Here is a 19,453-nt window from a genome sequence, read left to right on the forward strand (position 1 = left end):
TTTTTCTTACACCTTTTGGCAGTACATCTATTTGTATGTTTAGGGGCTACCATGGTACATAGCTACTGTGGCTGAGACTAAATCCTCCGGATTTAAAACTTGTCCCTCTTGTGAAGCTGCTGTACAGCTCAATGATTGACATTCTTGAAGACTCTTCTGTCTCGGGTATATAGCCCTGATAAAGGTTCAGTCTGCCGCTCTTTTCCCAAGTGTATAACAAACCCAGGGAAGCCTCCTAGCTCTTCCTTTTAGACTGCTCAATGAGGGTCTCTTCAGAGCCTGGACCTAAAAATCCTCTTAAGCTGCCTCTGTCTCTTTTGAGAAGTGCCCTGTTGAGTTCCCAGGCACATTCTTTGTCGAAGAGACAGTACCCTTCTGCTACTGGGTATGGCAGAGCAGACAAGCATTCCTCCACCCAGCCGTTGTCTGAAACGGGTAGGAAGAAGCATTGTTCCAAGGACAAGCACAGGCAAGGGTCACCCACCCTCGTACGCAGTAAGACAAAACCCACCATGGTTTTGAATCAGCTCATGCCTTCAGCCAAAAGGCAGTTCACAGCCCAGACCGGGTCCTTCTGACACCTCAGAACTAGCTGAACATCAGGTACTAGAGATGGCACCTGAAACTCTGGTCTGCATTTTCCCAGCTACCAAATCCTCAGTATGGATAACCTTGGTGCCCATGATTTTGACACCAGACTCTATGGTGCAGATGTTTCCAGTACAGATTTACTTGGCTCTGAAGACATTCTCAGTACCGAGTGATCTTATGGTAACCAAGCAACGAGACTCACCCCTACTATCCTCATCAGTCAATAGAGGTGCTTCTGTCTTGGTACCAACTTCTAATCTACCACGGTACCTATAAACTCACCTGTTAAGTCTGCGTTGCAGGAGGATCCTATGATACCTAACAGGGTAGCTCCCCAGCATGAGGAAGAGTATTCATTTTCTTTCTCTCCTTCACATAGTAAGGAAGATGGTCTTCCTCTGCACCTCAGTTTCACACTTTTGAGCATCACTGGTCTGATAGAAAGTCATGGGTCACCCTAATAAGCACAGGATTCCGGGATCTCATAGAGAACATTCCTTATGGTTTCCACCCATGTGGTGTCCAGCCTTGTATTATAACAGCATGCAATCTTGGCCATTTTGGGCTCCCTAGCATATGTAACCTAGGATCACCTTCTACTACCCCCTCTAGAATTAATCTCCCTCCAAGACAAGAGAGATCTACTCAACAGGGTTAGCTGGTGCAAACCCACATCCTACAACAAGAAGAGAGCAGTGAGGAAGAATAGCATCAGGAGGTGAAAGATCAGCTGTTCCCAACAGAAATTTCTTCCTCCTCACCAGATGAGGCAGTCACTCCTACTCCTAGCCAGCCAGCTAACTTCAAGGCCTTCCAAAATGCATGGCAGATAATTCAGAGATTCTAGTGGAGGTTGTACAAGAAAAGTCACACATTACTAGGCCTCCTGCACTCCTTCATGCCTGGTAGGTTTGTCATGTACATTACTTGTTAGAACCAACTAAGGAGTTGTGACAGATCCTAGCATCAGTGGCATCTACTTCCAAAAGAGCTGACAAGTGCTATCAGTTACCCTCTGAGATTAGAATATGTTTACAGTATCACCCCACCCCTGGATCACTAGTGGTGGTGGCGGCGATAGATGAAAGATCTAAGCAACAGGGGCATCCAAAGACACGATGTAGGAACAAGAATCCTACGAAGCTTGACTTATTCTAACTCCTCAGCTAGTCTCCAGATGCAAATTTCCAGTTATCAGGCACTGCTCTCAAAATACAACTATCTGAACTGGGACAAGGTGTCACAATTCATAGAGAAGCTTCCACAGCACAGTCCCCTACTGTCTGAGGGGTAGTTAGTGGGCCAAACATCTCTGCAGGCAGCTCTAGACCCATCTAATATGGCAGCATATTTAATGACTACTGCCACTGATGTGCAGGGCTTCATGATGACGTCTTATACCTCCTGGATTTGTACTGGCGAAGGAACTGAGGAAGGCCTGCTTTATCCCCTTCTGCCCTCGGGAGGTCGGTGTGTGAGGTTATCTATGGAATAGGTGCAATCCCAGGGGACACTGCTGGCCAAAAGAATTCAATCTCAGGCACATACGCAACAAAAGTGGAATCCATCTGGACAACACATCTCCAAGAACCATAGTTACTGTAAGATAAGTAACAGTTCTTGTTGCTTTGTTGGTATATATCTTCAGACGCTCCAGAACTGTGCAGTCCTGTTTCCAAACCTGCACCAGTTACAATCAAATTGTAAAGGGGAAGTTTGTCATTTAAACAATCAGCATTCCCTTCTTGTAGAAGAATCTTTTATTTTTATCTAAAAAATATACATGACTCAGTTGTAGAGCAGTCATGCGCTCCCATACATTTCAGACTTACTGGGAATTATTACATTCTATGGTACATTAGTATTTAGTAGGCAGCTGTACACATTTGAGACTTAAAAACAAAAAACAAGGCATACTCACTGATAGGACTACCATGGGCTTAAAAATAAACCTCCCTTCTGAACCAAGGAGAATAGCATTCGAAAAATATACTATCAGTCTACAGTAGTACTTGGCTGTAGGAATATAATCTTGACATCCAAGATCAAGTGGTTGCCATATTTGTATCTAAACAACTGCATGTTATTCCCCCCGTTTGCTTTCCTAATTTAAATACACTCATGTGACAAAGCTTGCATCACAGCAAGGTTCCTATCTCTTGCTATATATGCAAAGGAAAAGGCAGTGTTTGAAAGAGAAATCGACTTATGACATGGAAAGAAAGTTCTCATTTTCAGAGGTAAAAGGGGCTGTTTAAAGCTAGACGTCAGGTTGTTAAATAACTTCATTTTTTTGCTAAAGCCATCACTTTCCGAAATGTCAGGTTGATTCTTGGGGCTAGCACCTTCTTGCGGGTGGGCAGGCTATGATACCAGTACACGTTGGTGGGGTAGTTCATCATTAGTAAACTGCCATGGGCCAGCTGCAGCTTGACTGGCTCGATGTGGCATGAGGCGTTTTTCCCACGGGAAGCACCATGCCTGAAGAAAAAGTCTCTGTGGGCTCCAAAGGACACTGACGCGATGGGACTCTGTGGAACCAATTCTCTCTCATCATCTCGATGTTCGCCTATGTGATCACAGCCATCTTTATATCTGTGAGGGGGAGGATTAAATTAGTTCTTCCATCAACTGTACAAGCGTATGCCAAGACACTGCTTTACTTCAGCATATTTATTTTTTATACCCACACATGGAGACTGTTACTGGAAACCAGAGTTCAAATCTTAATTTAGTCACAAATGAGTCTAGCATTCTCACCCTCCTGGATGCTTTTCTACCACACAAAACTGACCCACACGCTTGCGAGTTGGTTATCTGGATGGGAAAGACTGAGGGGCTCCCTTGAAACGTAACTGCCTTAGCCTCACAGACAAATGTGCATTCTGTGCAGGGCTTGAATGGAAGAGAGTTTCCCGTGACTTGGTTATGCTTCTGCAGAACACATTGAAAATATGCCACATTGTTTCAGACAAACGCATATCTTGGAGAGAGGTTCCCTCCCTAACTTCTCTCTTTCCTCCTCAAAAATAACCCAGTTTAAACACCAATTCTTTGCTTGGTTTGCAGTCACTGGGATGCCACTCAGCTGAGCCTACTCCTTGTCTCAACAGGTGTGCAAGGAACATAGGATTGGGTCCCCGGTGTTTAATCATTCAGCTGTAACAGAACTATCTCCATTTAGATACTACAATGCAGACACTAAAGAAAGAGCTTAGCTTTTTGAATGCTTTCAAGTACTCTATTAGCTAGTTAACGCTAAATTGGAAGTTGCATATCCACAAATTCCTTTTCGAGGGTAAAATGAAGTGGCGAATAACTGCTTAATGATACCTGATTAGTAAAATGTCCTACAATCAAATTGTTGCTTGAACAGAGAGATGCTTACTGCCATCAGAAATCAAATGTTACCTGTTAATAAGAACAAAATTAAAAGTGTGTCCAGTGGCCAGGGTGATGCGCTCTCTGATACGGTTGAGAACTGGGATCCATAGCTTAGGAGAAAAGGTAACACCTGAGTAAGTGTATGTTAACTCAGGATCTCCATATGTCACCTGCTTCCTTGGGATGTTGTGCCATTTGCCAAACACTTGCACTTTGGTAAGATCACCTGTTTGAATAAGAGTTTGGGAAAGTCAAGACCAATTTGCCCTCCTTTTAGATAGCTAAGTAGCAGTGTTTTTTTTTTAAGTTTAGAGTTACGTCAAGTGCAATTATCAATCATTCCCTCTGCAGAGCAGAGTACAACATATTCCTTGCTGTGCAGCTGCTCTGAGTGTGACTTAGAATGACAATGCAACTAAGTGGTACTGCACATCTTAGCTTAAAAACCCCTCAGTTTTTAAGTGTTGCTGTCCAGAAAAATGACGGGAAGCTGACTAAGACTAGAGATCTACATGTATGAGACTCCTCATGAGGGATGGAAGTAGCACAGTGGTCTGAGCTTCTCCCACGTCACTCCCTGTTGTTGAATGGGAGGGAATAACTGTAAAATAACAGAGCTAAAAACTTGAATCCTTTCACCTTTCATGTGTTTTGCATGAAACATGTTTCATGTTGGGGCCTTGATCACGCATAAACTTAAGAATGTGAGTGAGCCCACTGCATTTATGTGCTTAATGTTAAGCATATGTATATTTGAAGGATCAGAGCCTACGTTTGCCACTTACCTGATCATGCAAACACATCTACCCACTGGGATCTTTAATCCCATTAAAGCCAATGGGAATCCACTTAGAAGTAAGAGTCTGAGTGTGCAGACTGCATGCAGGCTTGGGCCTTATGCGTAAAAACTTCCTCCCACCTATCCAATCCTGCACTGAAGTCATAAGGCAGAATTTGTCATGGCAATTAGAGATGGAAGAGACATTAGGTCCGTTAGTCTGTTTACCTTCAAAATATTCCACTTCCTTTTCCAGCTCCTGGAAAATCTTGTCAGCCTCAGTTTTGCCGAACAGGATCTTGTAATCGCAGTTCAGACCCTCAGCCCGGATTTGCTTCCATGGAGAATGCACCAAGAACTCATCTGCACCTGGCATTTCTGACCGGGGCCTTTTCTTCTCTCCCCCATCTCTCATACAGTCCAGCTCTCCTCCCTTCATCTCTAAGGGCTCTTGTTTGTTCTTGCATGGGGAAGGCCTTTTGACCAAGAATTTATCCATTCCTAGCTGCCCCTAAGAAACAGCCATCAGCCTGCAAATAAAGGGCCTGATGGGATTTCACTCTGTTAGATTCTGGGCTGTGTGGAACTACAGTGTCCTGGGAAATTTTAAATGCTTCGTTGAAACACACCTGTAAAATCCTTGCTCCCAAGTAACAGAGACTTAAAAATACCTTAATGTGAATCCTAACTGAGATGGGGGATCGCTGTACCTCTGCGGAATGGAGTACCGGCTCCAATGCACTCGGTTATTCCAGGGTAATCCTCAGTCTGGGCAATGCTCCTAAGGTCAGACAGATCATTACTTAGGACTCCACTGAAACTGGCTGGGCCCTCAGCTCGCTAAAAGCATCTAGGCTACAGAGACAGCTCTGGCAGGCCTCATTTCCAGCAGCAATAGCTACTTCCCTCCCACTACTTCCTGTCTGAGACAGTGAGCCAAATGTTCCACCCTTGCTCAGCTCTCCCAGCCAAGCGATTGTTGTGCTCTGCAAAGCTTGTAGCAAGGTCCCCTGGCACCACCTACTGGATCTTCTTAGAATCATTTATAAATGATTAGAAACCACTATCTGCCTGCTTACTGAATCCACCACATTATTTATATGCATCATAAGTGTACACAGCCCTGTTTAACAGGTGACTGGGCCAAACAATGTTATTTATTTTGTGTGGCTTTGAGGGCTTCATATAAGGCTTTACAAAACTCAATGGCACTTTTATTGTAAAAAGAAAAGGAGTACTTGTGGCACCTTAGAGACTAACCAATTTATTTGAGCGTAAGCTTTCGTGAGCTACAGCTCACTTCATCGGATGCATACTGTGGAAAGTACAGAAGATCTTTTTATACACGCAAACCATGAAAAAATGGGTGTTTACCACTACGAAAGGTTTTCTCTCCCCCCACCCCACTCTCCTGCTGGTAATAGCTTATCGAAAGTGATCACTCTCCTTACAATGGCCCACCTTGATCACTTTCGATAAGCTATTACCAGCAGGAGAGTGGGGTGGGGGGAGAGAAAACCTTTCGTAGTGGTAAACACCCATTTTTTCATGGTTTGCGTGTATAAAAAGATCTTCTGTACTTTCCACAGTATGCATCCGATGAAGTGAGCTGTAGCTCACGAAAGCTTACGCTCAAATAAATTGGTTAGTCTCTAAGGTGCCACAAGTACTCCTTTTCTTTTTGCGAATACAGACTAACACGGCTGTTACTCTGAAATCTACTTTTATTGTAATGTGTATGGCTTAGTAAACACTCATTATAGCACAGCTCCTAGTGTTCTGGCCTAGAAAATTTAAGGCTGCATTTCATGCATGCATTCCAGGATCCATGTCACATGTGTGTTCACTCCTTTGCTAACGAAATGACCAAATGAGGGATTTATCCCACATCAGTTATATTATTAATCATTTTTATTAAAGTTGTGCCTGACGGCCAATCAAGAATGAGGCCCATAGTCAGGTGCTGTACAAACACAGAATAGTAAACAGTCCCTATGCCAAAGACCTAACAATCTAAACAGACCAGATAGATTCAGGGTGGGAAAAGGGGTAGAACACACCAGCAGAGTGAATGATGGGTTGTGGCAAATGCCATGTTAGTACCATATTTAAATATTTATTTATTTATTTTTGGTGTAGGTGTACTTAGGAGGGGATCGGTTAAATGCAAAGGAGAGGGAGACAGTGCAGAAGAGGGGCATGCATGGAACGAAACTGAGGTGCAAGTGCTATTCACAGTTGTACTGACAGGGCCATGGTGTTCTGGACCCCTAGTGTCTTTGGCACAACTTAAGAGGCAGCCTGGTTTACTGCATAAGGAGATAGACTAGGACTCAGAAGATGTAGGTTCTAGTCTTGGCTCTGCCACTGACTTGCTGGATGACCTTGGGTAAGTCACTTTCCTCTATTTAGAGTGTAAACTCAGGGTTGGCAGGGGCAGCATCTGTATAATACTTAGCACAATGAGGCCCTAATGTGTTGAGGTTACTAACCAGGTGCAGTCATATAAACAATAATAATAAACTTTAATTGTAATGCACACAAGTCCCTGTTGATTTTTTTCAGCTTCCTCTGACAGGATGATAAGATGAGTTACTTAGTATTTGTAAAGAGCTCTGAGGAACCTGTCATGAAAGAGTTAAGTTATTTTATTTTGCTTGCCAAATAGCCCTTGTTCTGATCCATCAAAACCCACCTGTGTTGCACTGCACTGAAGCTACGGAGAGATGTGGTGGCCAGCCTTAAAGTGCCAATTTCTGAGTTTGAAAACAAGATCAGGGCAGGCTGGGAATGGACAAAGGCTGACTGCAAGAATAGAGGGGAGAAGCGTGCATGTTCGCTCTGCCTTCTTGGGATGACAAACCACACAAGCACAGCCAAAGCTTTCAGAGGGCAGAACTAGCTTCTCCACTACTTGGGCAGTCCCTTTGGAGTTGAGGCTCGTGTCCCTTCCTGGTGTCATCCCCCTGCTTTATTCAGGCCCAGTTCTTCCGTTTCTATCACTGCAGCACCCAAAGAGCTGTCAGGGTCAGGGCCCCATGGGGCTGGGCACTCTACGGGCCGTGCAGCCCGCCTCCCCCCGATGCTCTGTCATTGCCCCCCTCAGTGCTGCTTCCACCCCATCTGCCTGCAGGCCACACAGCACCTGGATTATGAAGCGGGGGTGAACCCCTCAGGAGAACGGCGGGAGAGGGGTGCATGGGGGTGCCAGAGGGGAGTGTGGGGGACAGGTGGGATACACACAGCAGGAGGGAGCAGGACAGACCCAAAGGAGGGCGGGGTGAGTCACTGAGCGTGGGCAGGGGGGCTAGATCCACACGGGAACTGGGAATGAAAACCGTGGCCTGCTACCCACGTGCGTGAGGGCTCTGAGGGGCGGGGGAGGAGACTGCCCTAATGCGCACGCGCTGACTGCGTCCAGGGACCTTCTCTTGCACGTGCTATGCCCATGCCCCCCTCCCCGCGCATGCGCACTCGCTTGGCGCCAATTTCGGGCAGTCCTTCAGCCAGGCAGCCGCCGGCCACTGCCGCTGCCGGCTCCCGTGTGGGGAAGAGGCCGCCTGTCCCCGGCTGGCCGGACCGCCGCCGGGTCCCGTGTGTGGCCGGACCCGCGGAGCCTACCCGCCGCCGGCATGATCGGCCAGAAGACGCTGCACTCGTTCTTCCGCGCGGCGCCGCCGCCGAGGAAGCGGGAGCGCTCCCCGGAGCAGGGCGGGGACGCTGAGGTACCGAGAGGCCGGGCGGGACCCGGGGGCAATCCGGATAGGCGAGGCGGCGAGCCCGGAGCACAACTTATTTAAAAGTCCCGCCGATCAAAGCGGCGCCGCTTTGGGGGATTGACCAATAGGAGGGCTCTCCGTGGCCCACGGTCCAATGGGAGCGCAGAGCTGGGAGAGGGGTGGGGCCAGACAACTGGGCGGGACTTCGGTAGTCACTGGCCAGTAGGGAGCTGTTTTCTATTCTCCGTGTCCAATCGGAGGAGTGTGACTGGGCGGGGTTGATAACGCGGGGAGGTCAGTCGGCGGGTCTTCATAGCAAGGGGCCAATAAGGGGAGCGGTGGCCCTGCCAGCGCCCAATGAGGAACGGGAGGGCGCGGCTAGAGTGCCAGGTGCGCTTTCTGTGACTGAACGTCCAATAGGAAGGGCGCTCCCAGGGGGAAACACGCGCTGTTTTCCCGCGAAGTAGCCACATGTTTGCGCGGCGCAGGGCGCAGCTGTGACTTAGCCCCGCCCAGGCTGGGGGCCCTAAGCGGTCTCCACTGCGCTCGGGCCCGGACGCTCCGGCTACAGCAGCTCGCCTGCGGTACCCCGGGGTGGCTGGGAGCGAGCTGCGTCCTCCCGGCCCGGCACGCCCCTCCCTCCACCATGGGGCTGGCCTGCACCTGGTTTCTCCGCGCGGGGCCGGGCCGCCGCGTGCTGCGCCCCCCCTGTAGCCGTCTCTTGTGTCGCGACCGCCAGGCCAACGTCGCCAAAAAGCAGAAGCCGGTGGAAGATGAATCGGGGAAGGCCTCGCCCTGCTCCCCTCCGCTGAGCCCCGAGCAGCTGGAGCGGATCCGCAGGAACAAGGAGGCGGCTCTGCAGAGACTCGCTTCGCGGAGCGTCCCCGCGGGGTTCGGAGAGGGCTGGAGGCGGCCGGTGGCGGGGGAGTTCACTAAGCCCTACTTCTCCCAGGTGAGTGAGTGAGCTCGGGAGGCTTTGCCCGGGGGAGGAGCGTCTTGCTGTGGCAGCTCCTCTGTAGCTGGCCGGTGCCCGCCGCTCTCCCTTGCCTGTACTGACCGCGCACCACCCTGCTTCCTCTAGCTAACGGCATTTGTAGCAGACGAGCGAAAACGTCACACCATCTACCCACCGCCGCAGCAAGTCTTCACCTGGACGCAGATGTGCGACATCCGAGAGGTAAGTGTCCCTGGGGCGACCCCTGCAGTGCCGGGGAGAGAGTCAGGATTTGCCGCCTTCTGATGTTTCTGATAATACGATGAAAGCTGCATTTGCAATCAGGCTCCAGGATGCCACGCATGTGTTCGACTCTTCATGGTTTTCTCCCTGGAAAGTTTAGGATGTGCTTTAGGATGTGAACCCTGCTTTGTCTCCTGTAGCGTTTGTATACTTTGCCCCTGTTTTCTCATCTAGATACTGAAATACGGATTTATACATTGGTTATTTCCATCCATAACTACAACATAATGCTCTTAAAAACTTTAGCTGTCTTCTTGGCCTCTTTTCCCCGGGCCCTCCCCGTTTCTGCACTGCTTTCTTTCAGATGCAGCTTGGCTCTGATCTAGAAATTTTTGCTTTGTAGCAATATATTAAGTACTAGATATTTTGAAATATTAAGAAATATTGCTGGCTTATCAGTACTAATTAGTGTCTGTGTTCAGGTAAAGGTTGTCATCTTGGGACAAGATCCTTATCATGGACCCAGTCAAGCTCATGGACTCTGCTTTAGCGTCCAGAGACCTGTTCCACCTCCACCTAGGTATGGTTATGCTTTATCTGTTTAAAAATCTGCCACTGTTTACTAGGTAGGTTATTTATAAACATACAGCTGTTTGTGACTTTGCCTTTCTGACTGCCTTTGAGGTAATTGTTTTGTGATTTGCTAAAAAATTAATTTTATAACATATGACCGAGTATTTTTACTTGTTGGGGAGCAGAAAGGTATCAGAAGAGTGACTTATATTGAATTTTAAGGTGTATGCTTTGTGGGAAAGATCACCTTGATCAATGGGTCCATCAGTACTCACAGAGAGAGCACTAATCACAACACATCATTCATGTTGTTCTAGCCAGTCCTTCAGCTACCCGCTGAACAGGCTGTCTGTGGCACCAGACACCCAATTGGCATAGTGCAGCACAGCCCAGATCTGCCAGCTTCAGCCTCCCAAGTAGCTGGGATTACAGGCACGTACCACTGCACCCAGAGCTTTCTGGGAAAGAATTACTGCAAAAATAAATGGATGAATTCTAGATAGACTTCTGGCTCCTCCAAGGTGGTGATGTATTCCACGGATTTAGGCTCCAAACCTATGAAATTGGGTTTCCATGCAGATCCAGTTGTACTGTCAGGGTTTTACACAGGAATGGCCTGCAGCCTGATGGCACAGAAGAACCATTCTTGTCTTGGTTTCACAAAGGTCTTTATTTTCTAAATGGATTGGATTAAATTTGCTTGTCTTCCTATACTGCATACAGACACCATTCTGTGGCCCTATTTACTCAGGCCTCCATCCTGCAAATCTTTAAGCAGATGCTTAACTTTAAGCAGAAGTGTGGTCCCATTGCCTTCAGTAAGCATTTGCATAAAAGTTAGCAGGATCAGGGACTTGGTATAAATTAAAGGGAGAGGTGAAGAAAAGGACCTGTCATACACATCAGATGACTATAACTTTCCTAAATGGGAGTTCAGTTTTTTAGTTCTTGGTAAAAGTTCCAATTGTAATATACACAATCATTAACTTGTCTGTTTGATAATTTCACAGAAATATTCTAAAAATCTCTTCCATTATTTTTGTTTGCAGTTTAGAAAATATTTACAAAGAGCTGTCTGCAGACATAGAAGATTTCACCCATCCCGGTCATGGAGATCTAACTGGGTGGGCCAAGCAAGGTAATCAATCCGTTCATCCTTCCTGGGCTCTTCATTTAGACTGTGTCTGTACTAGCAGTTACGTTGGCAAAACTTTTGTCGCTCGGGTGTAAAAAACCACCCCTCTGAGCAGCATAAGTATTGCCAGCATAAGCGCTCTTGTGCACAGTGTTATGTCTGTGGGAGATGCTCTGCTGTTGACATAGCTACCGTCGCTCGTTGAGCTGGTTTTATTATTTCGAAGGGAGAGCTCTCTCCTGTCAGCATAACGCGGCTCTGAGTGCTCTTACAGCAACACAGCTCTGTCAGTACAGCTGTGCTGCTGTAAGCTTTTAAGTGTAGACACGGCCTAAGTGGGGATCTTCCTCCTCAGTGAGTAGGTTGTAGTAGCAATGCTAATTGAGCTCAGGGGCGGGGCAAACTTTTTGTCCTGAGGGCTGCATCGGGTTTTGAAAGTTGTATGGAGGGCCTGTTAGAGGAGGGGGGTGTGGGCCCGGTCCCCACCCCCATCCACCCCTCTGATGGCCCCCCACAGGACTCCTACCCCATCCAAACCTTCCTGTTCCCTGGTGGACCCTCCGGGACACCTGCTCCATCCACCCCTCCGTGTCCCCTGACTGCCCCCAGAACCCCTGCTCCTGACTGCCCCCTGCTGCCCCATCCACCCCCCCAGTCCCTGTCCCCTGACTGCCACCGGAACCCCTGCCCCTCATTGCCCCCCGCCGCCACATCCAACTGTCCCCCCCCAGGACCCCTGCTCCCATTCAACTCCCTTGCCTTCTATCCAAACCCCGCCCCACGCTCCCTGCCCCCTTACCGCGCTGCCTAGAGCACCGGTGGCTGGCGTTGTGGCTGCACCAGGTCAGGCCGGGCTCTGCAGCTGCACTGCCCCAGGAGCTCACTGCTTTGCCGCCCGGAGCATCACGCCGGCGGAGCAGTGAGCTGAGGCTGTGTGGGGAGGGGGAACAACAGGGGAGGGGTTGGGGGCCAGCCTCCTAGGCCAGGAGCTCAGGGGCTGGGCAGGAGGGTCCCAGGGGCCGTAGTTTGCCCACCCCTGATCTATTGGTACTTTCCAAACTACTTGGCTGAGATTTATTAAAAGGAACCATTTAAAAACCCCAGCCTTTTAATGTTCGTAAAGCGGTTAAATAATACTGAGTCGAAGCATGTAAAAAGTGAGCATGTGCTTATGCACAGCTTAACCATGTCAGCCTTGACCTTACACCTACATAATTGTCTTCATGTTCTCCCGACAAATCACATGTGCAATGTGCTGGCCTTTTTAACAAAGATAAGAGTTTAAAATTTTTCTTGAGGTGTATTCTCTATAATAACTCTTGCAAAATTCTATTTGCCTGGGGGAATAGCTTTTTGAGGAGTGAGTGAAATAGCATCCTTTTTATTTATTTACTTACTTACTTTCGCTTTTTTTTTTTTTTTTTTTTTTTAATTGTGCTTGGCTGCTGTGTAGTTGCCGAGGGAGGTGGTGGAATCTCCATCATTGGGGATTTTTAAGACCAGGTTGGACAAACACCTGCCAGGGCTGGTCTAGATAATACTTAGTCCTGCCATGAGTGCAGAGGACTGGACTAGATGACCTCTCGAGGTCCCTTCCAGTCCTATGATTTAATGCTACTGACTCAGCATTATAGTAGTAAATCTGTTTATGCGGGCATGCTGTAATTTTAAAGGAAAACTCCATTAAAGCACTATTAACTTTCAGGAACTATATTTAGCCCCTAAATGGGTCTGTTTCTTAAATGGGTTTCTTAGTGACTTATTTTCTCCCTGCTTCGACAAATGGATTGTTTGAAAACTCTGTACTGGTATCTCTTATCGATAGTTTCCCGTGAACAAAAGATTAAATGATTTTTTTTTACCATTGCAGATCGAGCAAAAGACTGGAAGAGAGCTTACTACTTTGCAAACTAATTCATGTATTCTCTGTCCACACTGATATGTTCATGTCTTGTTTGTGATTAGGAGTACTTTTGCTCAATGCTGTCCTCACAGTCCGAGCACACCAACCTAATTCACACAAGGACAAAGGCTGGGAACAATTCACTGATGCAGTGGTGTCCTGGCTAAACAATAATTTGGATGGACTTGTCTTCATGTTGTGGGGAGCGTATGCACAGAAGAAAGGCAGCTCTATTGACAGGGTATGGTTTAATTCTTCCATCTTTCTAGAAGTCCTATTGCTTCTTGCTTCACTTGGGACATTTTCATAGGATGCCATCCACAGGGGGCTTTTGGTCATAAGTGGAAAAACTGGTTGCTGCTGCCTACTATTAAACTAAAAAGGCAAGTAGACAGTTAAGGGTCTCAAGTTCACTGTCCACTGTGCGTGTCCACTTCTGTCACCTCTTTTTGTTCCAAGAGTGCTTATCCTCTAGGAACAAGAACAATCAGTGTGGAAGAAGTTAAGATACTGTTGTGTGAAGAGCCTCAACATTACAATGTGTAGTTCATCTCCCCTAGGAAACTTCCCAGAACATCTTACACTCTTTGTTGCTGTTTGTTAGAAATGCAGCCATTTATTGAGTGCAGAAAGCCTGGGCTTCATGGCAAACCTATGTGCTCTTTTTTTAACTCGAATAATGAAAAGATACTTGCAATTTCATTTCTGTATTTGATAATAGCACAGATGAGCAACCTCCATCTAGGATCTGAAAACCTGCAAAATTTCTCATTCTTATTTCCAACTTCTTCCAGAAACGTCACCATATTCTACAGACTGTCCATCCCTCGCCTCTCTCTGTGCACAGAGGGTTCTTCGGTTGTCGGCATTTCTCTAAAACCAATGAACTGCTGAAGAAGTCTGGCAAGAAGCCCATTGACTGGAAAGCACTCTGAGCTACAAACGTGAACTGGGGAGTGTAACCTGAAATAGCCCTTCTATCAAGGATCATCCCATTCTTGAAAAATTGGGCTGGCATGAGAATTATTCTTTAGACTTGGTCTAACTGAAAAACAAAATGGCCTACTTTGCAGAAGTGCTACCTTTTAAGTATCTTTCTTTTTTACATACTGTATATGTTAAAGGGGAAAACTAGAGTTTGATGTAAAGAATAATGAAACTTCTAGGTTGTCAAAAAATTTTAAGCTAAAATCTGTTTAGCCTGTTCTCAAACCAAAAACCATGTCTGTTCTTTGCTCAAATGGAACTATATAGGGAATTCTCGTATTGAGTTAAACTTATACGAAATTCAGTTCTTGTGAGCACCCTTTTATGGTTAGTGAAACACATCTTATTTGCTATTTTCTCCCCTGTATTTATCCAAACATAAAATCTAGATTTAAACATGGGGGAAAATGGAAGCACCTTTATACTCTTACAGCAAAAAAGCTAGTTACTGTTTGTTCTGCTAAAGATCTGTTTAATCCAGTTTAATTTTCCAGATATCGATTGTTTTCTATCAGGCAGCTGGACTAGATGTGTGGTGTTACTGAACACGCCTTTGAACTCCCTGAGGATTTCAGGGCTGATATCCCAGACAATTGGGGAAGTTGTGACCAATATTAGTGATGTTTCTCTTTTTCATATGCAAAGTACTTTGATGGTATTAAACTCACCATAAAGTTCCATTGGGCATATAACACCTCCTTCTAACTACCACAACAGCCTGACTTCCAGAAGACGTATTCTCATGTTATTTAGTTACGTGTCTTTTGTCACCTGCATATGTACCTGCTGATGACAGCTGAACTTCAAGGTGATCCTTCAGGATGGTATTAGAACATTTCATGTCACTCTTCAACATGTTTGAATGTACAGTAAAATCAGGACACCTCAGATGTAGAATTGGTTCTGTGCATTTCATAGTCATGAATGAACAGAATTGTCTTCATTTCACTTTTTTGAACCTCCTCTCCTCCAGTGTGTACCTTTCTCCCACCAGTAATTACAGTTTTGCTTTCATTCAGAGCTGGTCTGAAGTTGGAGGTGCCTAGCATCTCTAAAGTTACAGAGTTCCTTCTTCTGAAAAGATACATCTGTTCTTTAGCACATCACAAGGGGGAGCAATCTTGTTCATAGTCCCTGTTTGGCATCTGGTTAGATTGTGCAAACCTATTTCTCATGCCATACTGATCCAGCAATATTTGCTCAGTTGAAATTCCCATTGAAAATAATAGAAGTTTTGCCTGAGTAAGATCTACAGGAGTTGGGTCAACTACTTCAAAGTGAATTATTGCCTTTTATTTTTTTTATTTTCAGTATGTTGCAAACTGCTGTATGGAAGTGACAGTGAGCAAAATGTTCATGGAGAAAAGGATCTGTTTGCCACCGTGATGGCTGGCTCCAATAGAAATTGAAGACCTCATTCTGCTCCCACAAAGTTGGTGACAGAACTCCCCCTGATGTCAGTGGGAGCAAGGTGGGGCCTTGATGACATTCTAGGATTTCAGATCTAGCTCTGAATTAATTGATTCTTTTCTATTAACTGTCACTGAGTAGAGAAAAAGTTTAGTGTATCCCTTCTGTGAAACTGCATCCTTATTTTGTACTATACTAGTACATTTTACACTAGTACCTATGTATGGAGAAGCCATTTCTGAATCTTTGTCCCAGGAGGTAACACTAGTACAAAAGAAAAGATTCTATGTTTTCTATAGATATTGTTTAACCAAGGTGTTGTTTTTAAATAAAAATTCTACTTTCTTTATGCTATTGTGCTGGAATCATTTACTTAGCATCCCCCGTGTTAAGTTCCTCTTATCATAAATGTTTTCTCTCAGAAGTGTGCTGTAGCCTGTTTTCCAAAAAAAATTCATATTAAACATAGTAATCTTTGAACTTGAACTCTTACTCCTACTTCTCCATCCTACTTTCTGTTTTCACAGACCTGTTTTTTCCCCTCAAAATATTTTTTGGTACTTCTAAATTCTGTAATTCAAATGACAATAAAACCTAATGGGTCACCTCATCTAAATCTTCCTTCTACTCTAAGAGTCAAATAGAACATATCACTTTCTGAGAGTGTTTCCTCAGCTGGCATCCTGTAAATTAAGAACAAAAACCAAACACCTGTATGAAATATACCCATTACCCATATTGGCCACCTCCATAGCAGCTGAAGTACAGATCATTATCAGTTGTTTCCCTCTGCAGAACGCTTTACATGTGCAAGGTTTACACCTTTCACCAAACTGGGCCTCGATAGTATCCTTCAATAATTAGGCCATGCAGCAGTCCCTAGGCAACATTCCCTACGGCCCCTACTGGAGAATATTAGACTACACAGCGTGGCCCCTGGCCTTAATTCTGGTGTAGGGAACTTTTATGGGCATTTGTACAATTCCAGGGGAACTATTCCCAGTGTTTTATATACTCTTACTGTGGCTGGAATTTCCAGCAGCTCCAGGCTGGGAGGGCTTGAAGGAGGCATGGAGCTGGTTACTCTGCAAACGGGCTAGCGTGTCAAACATAGACGTCGCTTTGCAATGCTCTGGGTTTGCGTTTCCTTTTGTAAAGTGCTCTGAGACCTTAGGATGAAAGCCGGGAGCGCATCGGAGTGATCTGGGCTCAAAACGAAATGCAAACAGACTGGTCCGAGTGTCCAGGCTTGTTTTCACACCTGCGGGATAGCCGTTGTGCCCGAATTCCCCAGCGCCGTGCTGGCCTCACGGAGACGCGGCAAGCGCCGGCAGGGAGCCGCACGGGGCACACGCGGGGCCGCGTCTCTCGGAGGTGCGAGGGGGCCCTATGCACACTCACAGCCCCCAGCCTTTCCGCGCTGGGCCTTTGCAAAGGCGAACTCCGCGCACGGCCGCGGGGACCGGCCACGCACAAAACCGCGCCCCGGGCCAGGCCCGCGCGGAGCCGCTTTGCTGCCCGGGGCGCCGCGGGGCAAGAGCCGCCGGCTGAGCCCCGAGCTCCCCCCACCCCCAGGTGCCAGCACGGCGGCGCCCGGGCTCACGCGACGTCAGGGGGCGCGCGGGGGCGGGGATCCCTTCGCGCCCCCCCCCGGAGCCCGGCCTCGGTTGCCATGGCAGCCGGCCGCTTGTGAGGTGCGGCCTGGCCTCCACCCCGGCGCGGGGCGCTGCCCCCGCTGCGGGGTCCCCCGGGCGGCGCGTCCTCCCCAGGCCCCGCGGGCAGGGTGGGGCGCGGGCTGCCGCTACTCCCCCGCCCGGTGCTACCCTCACCCCGGGGGGGCGGGGGCGGGTCTGGGTCTGGCCCTGGCCTCGGCACGCAGCCGCCGCCGCCAGCGCCTTCCCCGGGCAGGTGAGCCAGGCCCAAGGCCTCCCTGCGCGGCCTGGGGGGGGTCCGCCAAGCCCCCTGCTCCTCAGAGCTGCTCCCCCAGAGCTGCTGCTGCCCCCCCCCCCACTTCGGCCTGACGTGGTTGCCATCACATGCAGGGTTTACAGCTCGGGGGCTCCCCGCCCCCCCACGCTGTTTCCCCCACCCCCGTACTCCCCCCTTCCTTTGAAACCGGGACCTGCCCCGTGGCCAGCGCGGGGTGAGCCCAGGGAGAACCAGGCGGGTTGGTGGCTGCTGGACGTGTCTGGTGTTCCAGTTTTATTTCCAAAGCCCCCCGAGGGCCCCCAGCGCGGAGGGCAATGCACCGCACCCGTGGGAGGCAGGAAGCTAGAGGCCAGGGAGCTCCCTTCACCGTGGGCTTTCTGGGGCAAGGCTGGATTAATATTCAAACCGCTGTCACCGGTGGGCTTGTGAACCAGGCTGTCCAGAGTTAACCCCTAAGTGCGCAGCGCGACAAAAGGGGGGAGTTCGGAGAGCGGTGAGGCATTGATTTTGGGAGAGGGAAGCAAAGCAGCAGGAACCTCTCTGCCCTGGCCACGGGTCTTTGAAGAAGATAACTTGAGGGTTTTCTTGCCTGTTACTTGCACTGCGATCTGTCACTCCTCGCTTAGGGGTTATGGAAGAGCGTTTATTGTTTAACTTCCCATTGACATACCAAGCTTGATTTATTCTTTTTTTTTTTTTTTTTTTTGTAGAAGGGTGGGTGAACTGAGTGGTGAGAGTCCTAGGAGCAGTGGCTTGTACTCCCTTCCAGCTCTGAAAATGTATCTCCGGCCTAGTTTGCATCACAGTCCTGCTCCTCTAATCCTGGGCCTCTCTTCAGGGACTTGTGGTTTTGATAATGTGGCTTAAACAAGGATTAGGATGATACCTTCGGACTCTCTCTTCTGTGATCTAAAGCAAGATTTTGTCCTTCATACCTTGTTAAAAGCCTTTGATTAGCTACAGTTTATTTTCCTTGCTTAGAAAGGCAATGACGTTGTGAGGATTTATTTCTCCTTATCACATCCTGAGATAAACAGAGAAACTTTAATGGAAATTCACCTCCCAAGAAGATTAGACCTCCCTGCTGTGTGTTACAAACTTTTCTTTCCAGACAGCACGCTATTTCTGTCCCAAAAGAAAGCAACAGCTGTCAGGTACCATAGTAAATTAACCACTAGAGGGAGAGTTTGGAATCCCAAAAGTGCAGTGAAAAATTGCACAAGAAGCTGAAGTTGGCTCCTTATCCATGGTCCGGCTCCTTATCCATGGTCCAGCTCCTTATTCAAAGGCCAAAATTATTTACAAATACATCAGTGTAAGATTAAATTTTTAGCAATTTCATCAAATTAATAAGATTGAATCTGATAAAAATTCAGTTTCTAATTACTTAATTATTTGTTGATTAAAAATCCAATAAGGAGCTGGCTTTTGACTGGCTGTAAATGACAAACTAAGTTTTTGGTCACCTGAAGTAATGTGTCCCTGTGACCGACAGACTCTTCTGAAGGAGCAAGGACATGGCACTTGTTTACCTGAAGCTTCGTTCTTGAGCAGCATGCCTCCACCTTTCTTCTATATTTTACACAAGACTTGAATAAGGAGCTGGGTTTTGACTGACTGTATGTGCCAAAATGTGTCTCAGGTCACCCCAAGTGAGGTGTCCCCATGTCTGTCAGATTGTTGTGAAGGAGCTTGTATAGTAGTAGGATCAGCATAACACTGGGACATTCATTTGCTGACCCAAAGCTTTGTTCTTGAGCAGTGTGGAGTGAGCTATGATGTGCCCACCCCACTTCCATTTTGTACACAGGACTTGAATAAGGAACTGGGTTTTGACAGATTGTATGTGACAAAAAAGCTTCAGGTT

At 47.4% G+C, this 19,453-nt stretch overlaps 2 protein-coding genes across 2 annotated transcripts; one reads left to right on the plus strand and one right to left on the minus strand.

Annotated features, from left to right (window-relative positions):
- Nucleotides 1–729: 729 nt before the first annotated feature.
- On the minus strand, nucleotides 730–5,657 carry ALKBH2 (alkB homolog 2, alpha-ketoglutarate dependent dioxygenase). Its single transcript, XM_074972481.1, has 3 exons — nucleotides 4,982–5,657; nucleotides 4,003–4,201; nucleotides 730–3,186 (listed from the first exon to the last, which is right to left on the minus strand). Exons 1-3 carry the CDS (start codon nucleotides 5,250–5,252, stop codon nucleotides 2,877–2,879), a joined length of 780 nt encoding a protein of 259 aa, XP_074828582.1. The 5' UTR covers nucleotides 5,253–5,657; the 3' UTR covers nucleotides 730–2,876.
- A 2,606-nt stretch (nucleotides 5,658–8,263) lies between these two features.
- On the plus strand, nucleotides 8,264–15,966 carry UNG (uracil DNA glycosylase). The gene is made up of 7 exons (XM_074972342.1): nucleotides 8,264–8,478; nucleotides 9,212–9,424; nucleotides 9,554–9,649; nucleotides 10,132–10,229; nucleotides 11,272–11,360; nucleotides 13,323–13,501; nucleotides 14,055–15,966. The coding sequence occupies exons 1-7, from the start codon at nucleotides 8,386–8,388 to the stop codon at nucleotides 14,193–14,195; spliced, it is 909 nt and encodes a 302-aa protein (XP_074828443.1). The 5' UTR covers nucleotides 8,264–8,385; the 3' UTR covers nucleotides 14,196–15,966.
- Nucleotides 15,967–19,453: the final 3,487 nt, after the last annotated feature.

Source organism: Natator depressus, chromosome 15 (assembly GCF_965152275.1).
Source record: "Natator depressus isolate rNatDep1 chromosome 15, rNatDep2.hap1, whole genome shotgun sequence".
Classification (NCBI taxonomy): domain Eukaryota; kingdom Metazoa; phylum Chordata; order Testudines; family Cheloniidae; genus Natator; species Natator depressus.

Coding starts and splice junctions, on each gene's coding strand:
- UNG (XM_074972342.1), top strand. CDS start 8,386: ATGATCGGCCAGAAGACGCTGCACTCGTTCTTCCGCGCGGCGCCGCCG. Junction 9,425..9,553: donor CTAAGCCCTACTTCTCCCAG/GTGAGTGAGTGA, acceptor TGCTTCCTCTAG/CTAACGGCATTTGTAGCAGA. Junction 13,502..14,054: donor AAGGCAGCTCTATTGACAGG/GTATGGTTTAAT, acceptor AACTTCTTCCAG/AAACGTCACCATATTCTACA.
- ALKBH2 (XM_074972481.1), bottom strand. CDS start 5,252: ATGGATAAATTCTTGGTCAAAAGGCCTTCCCCATGCAAGAACAAACAA. Junction 4,202..4,981: donor GGAAGTGGAATATTTTGAAG/GTAAACAGACTA, acceptor TTATTCAAACAG/GTGATCTTACCAAAGTGCAA. Junction 3,187..4,002: donor AATTTTGTTCTTATTAACAG/GTAACATTTGAT, acceptor TCCCCCTCACAG/ATATAAAGATGGCTGTGATC.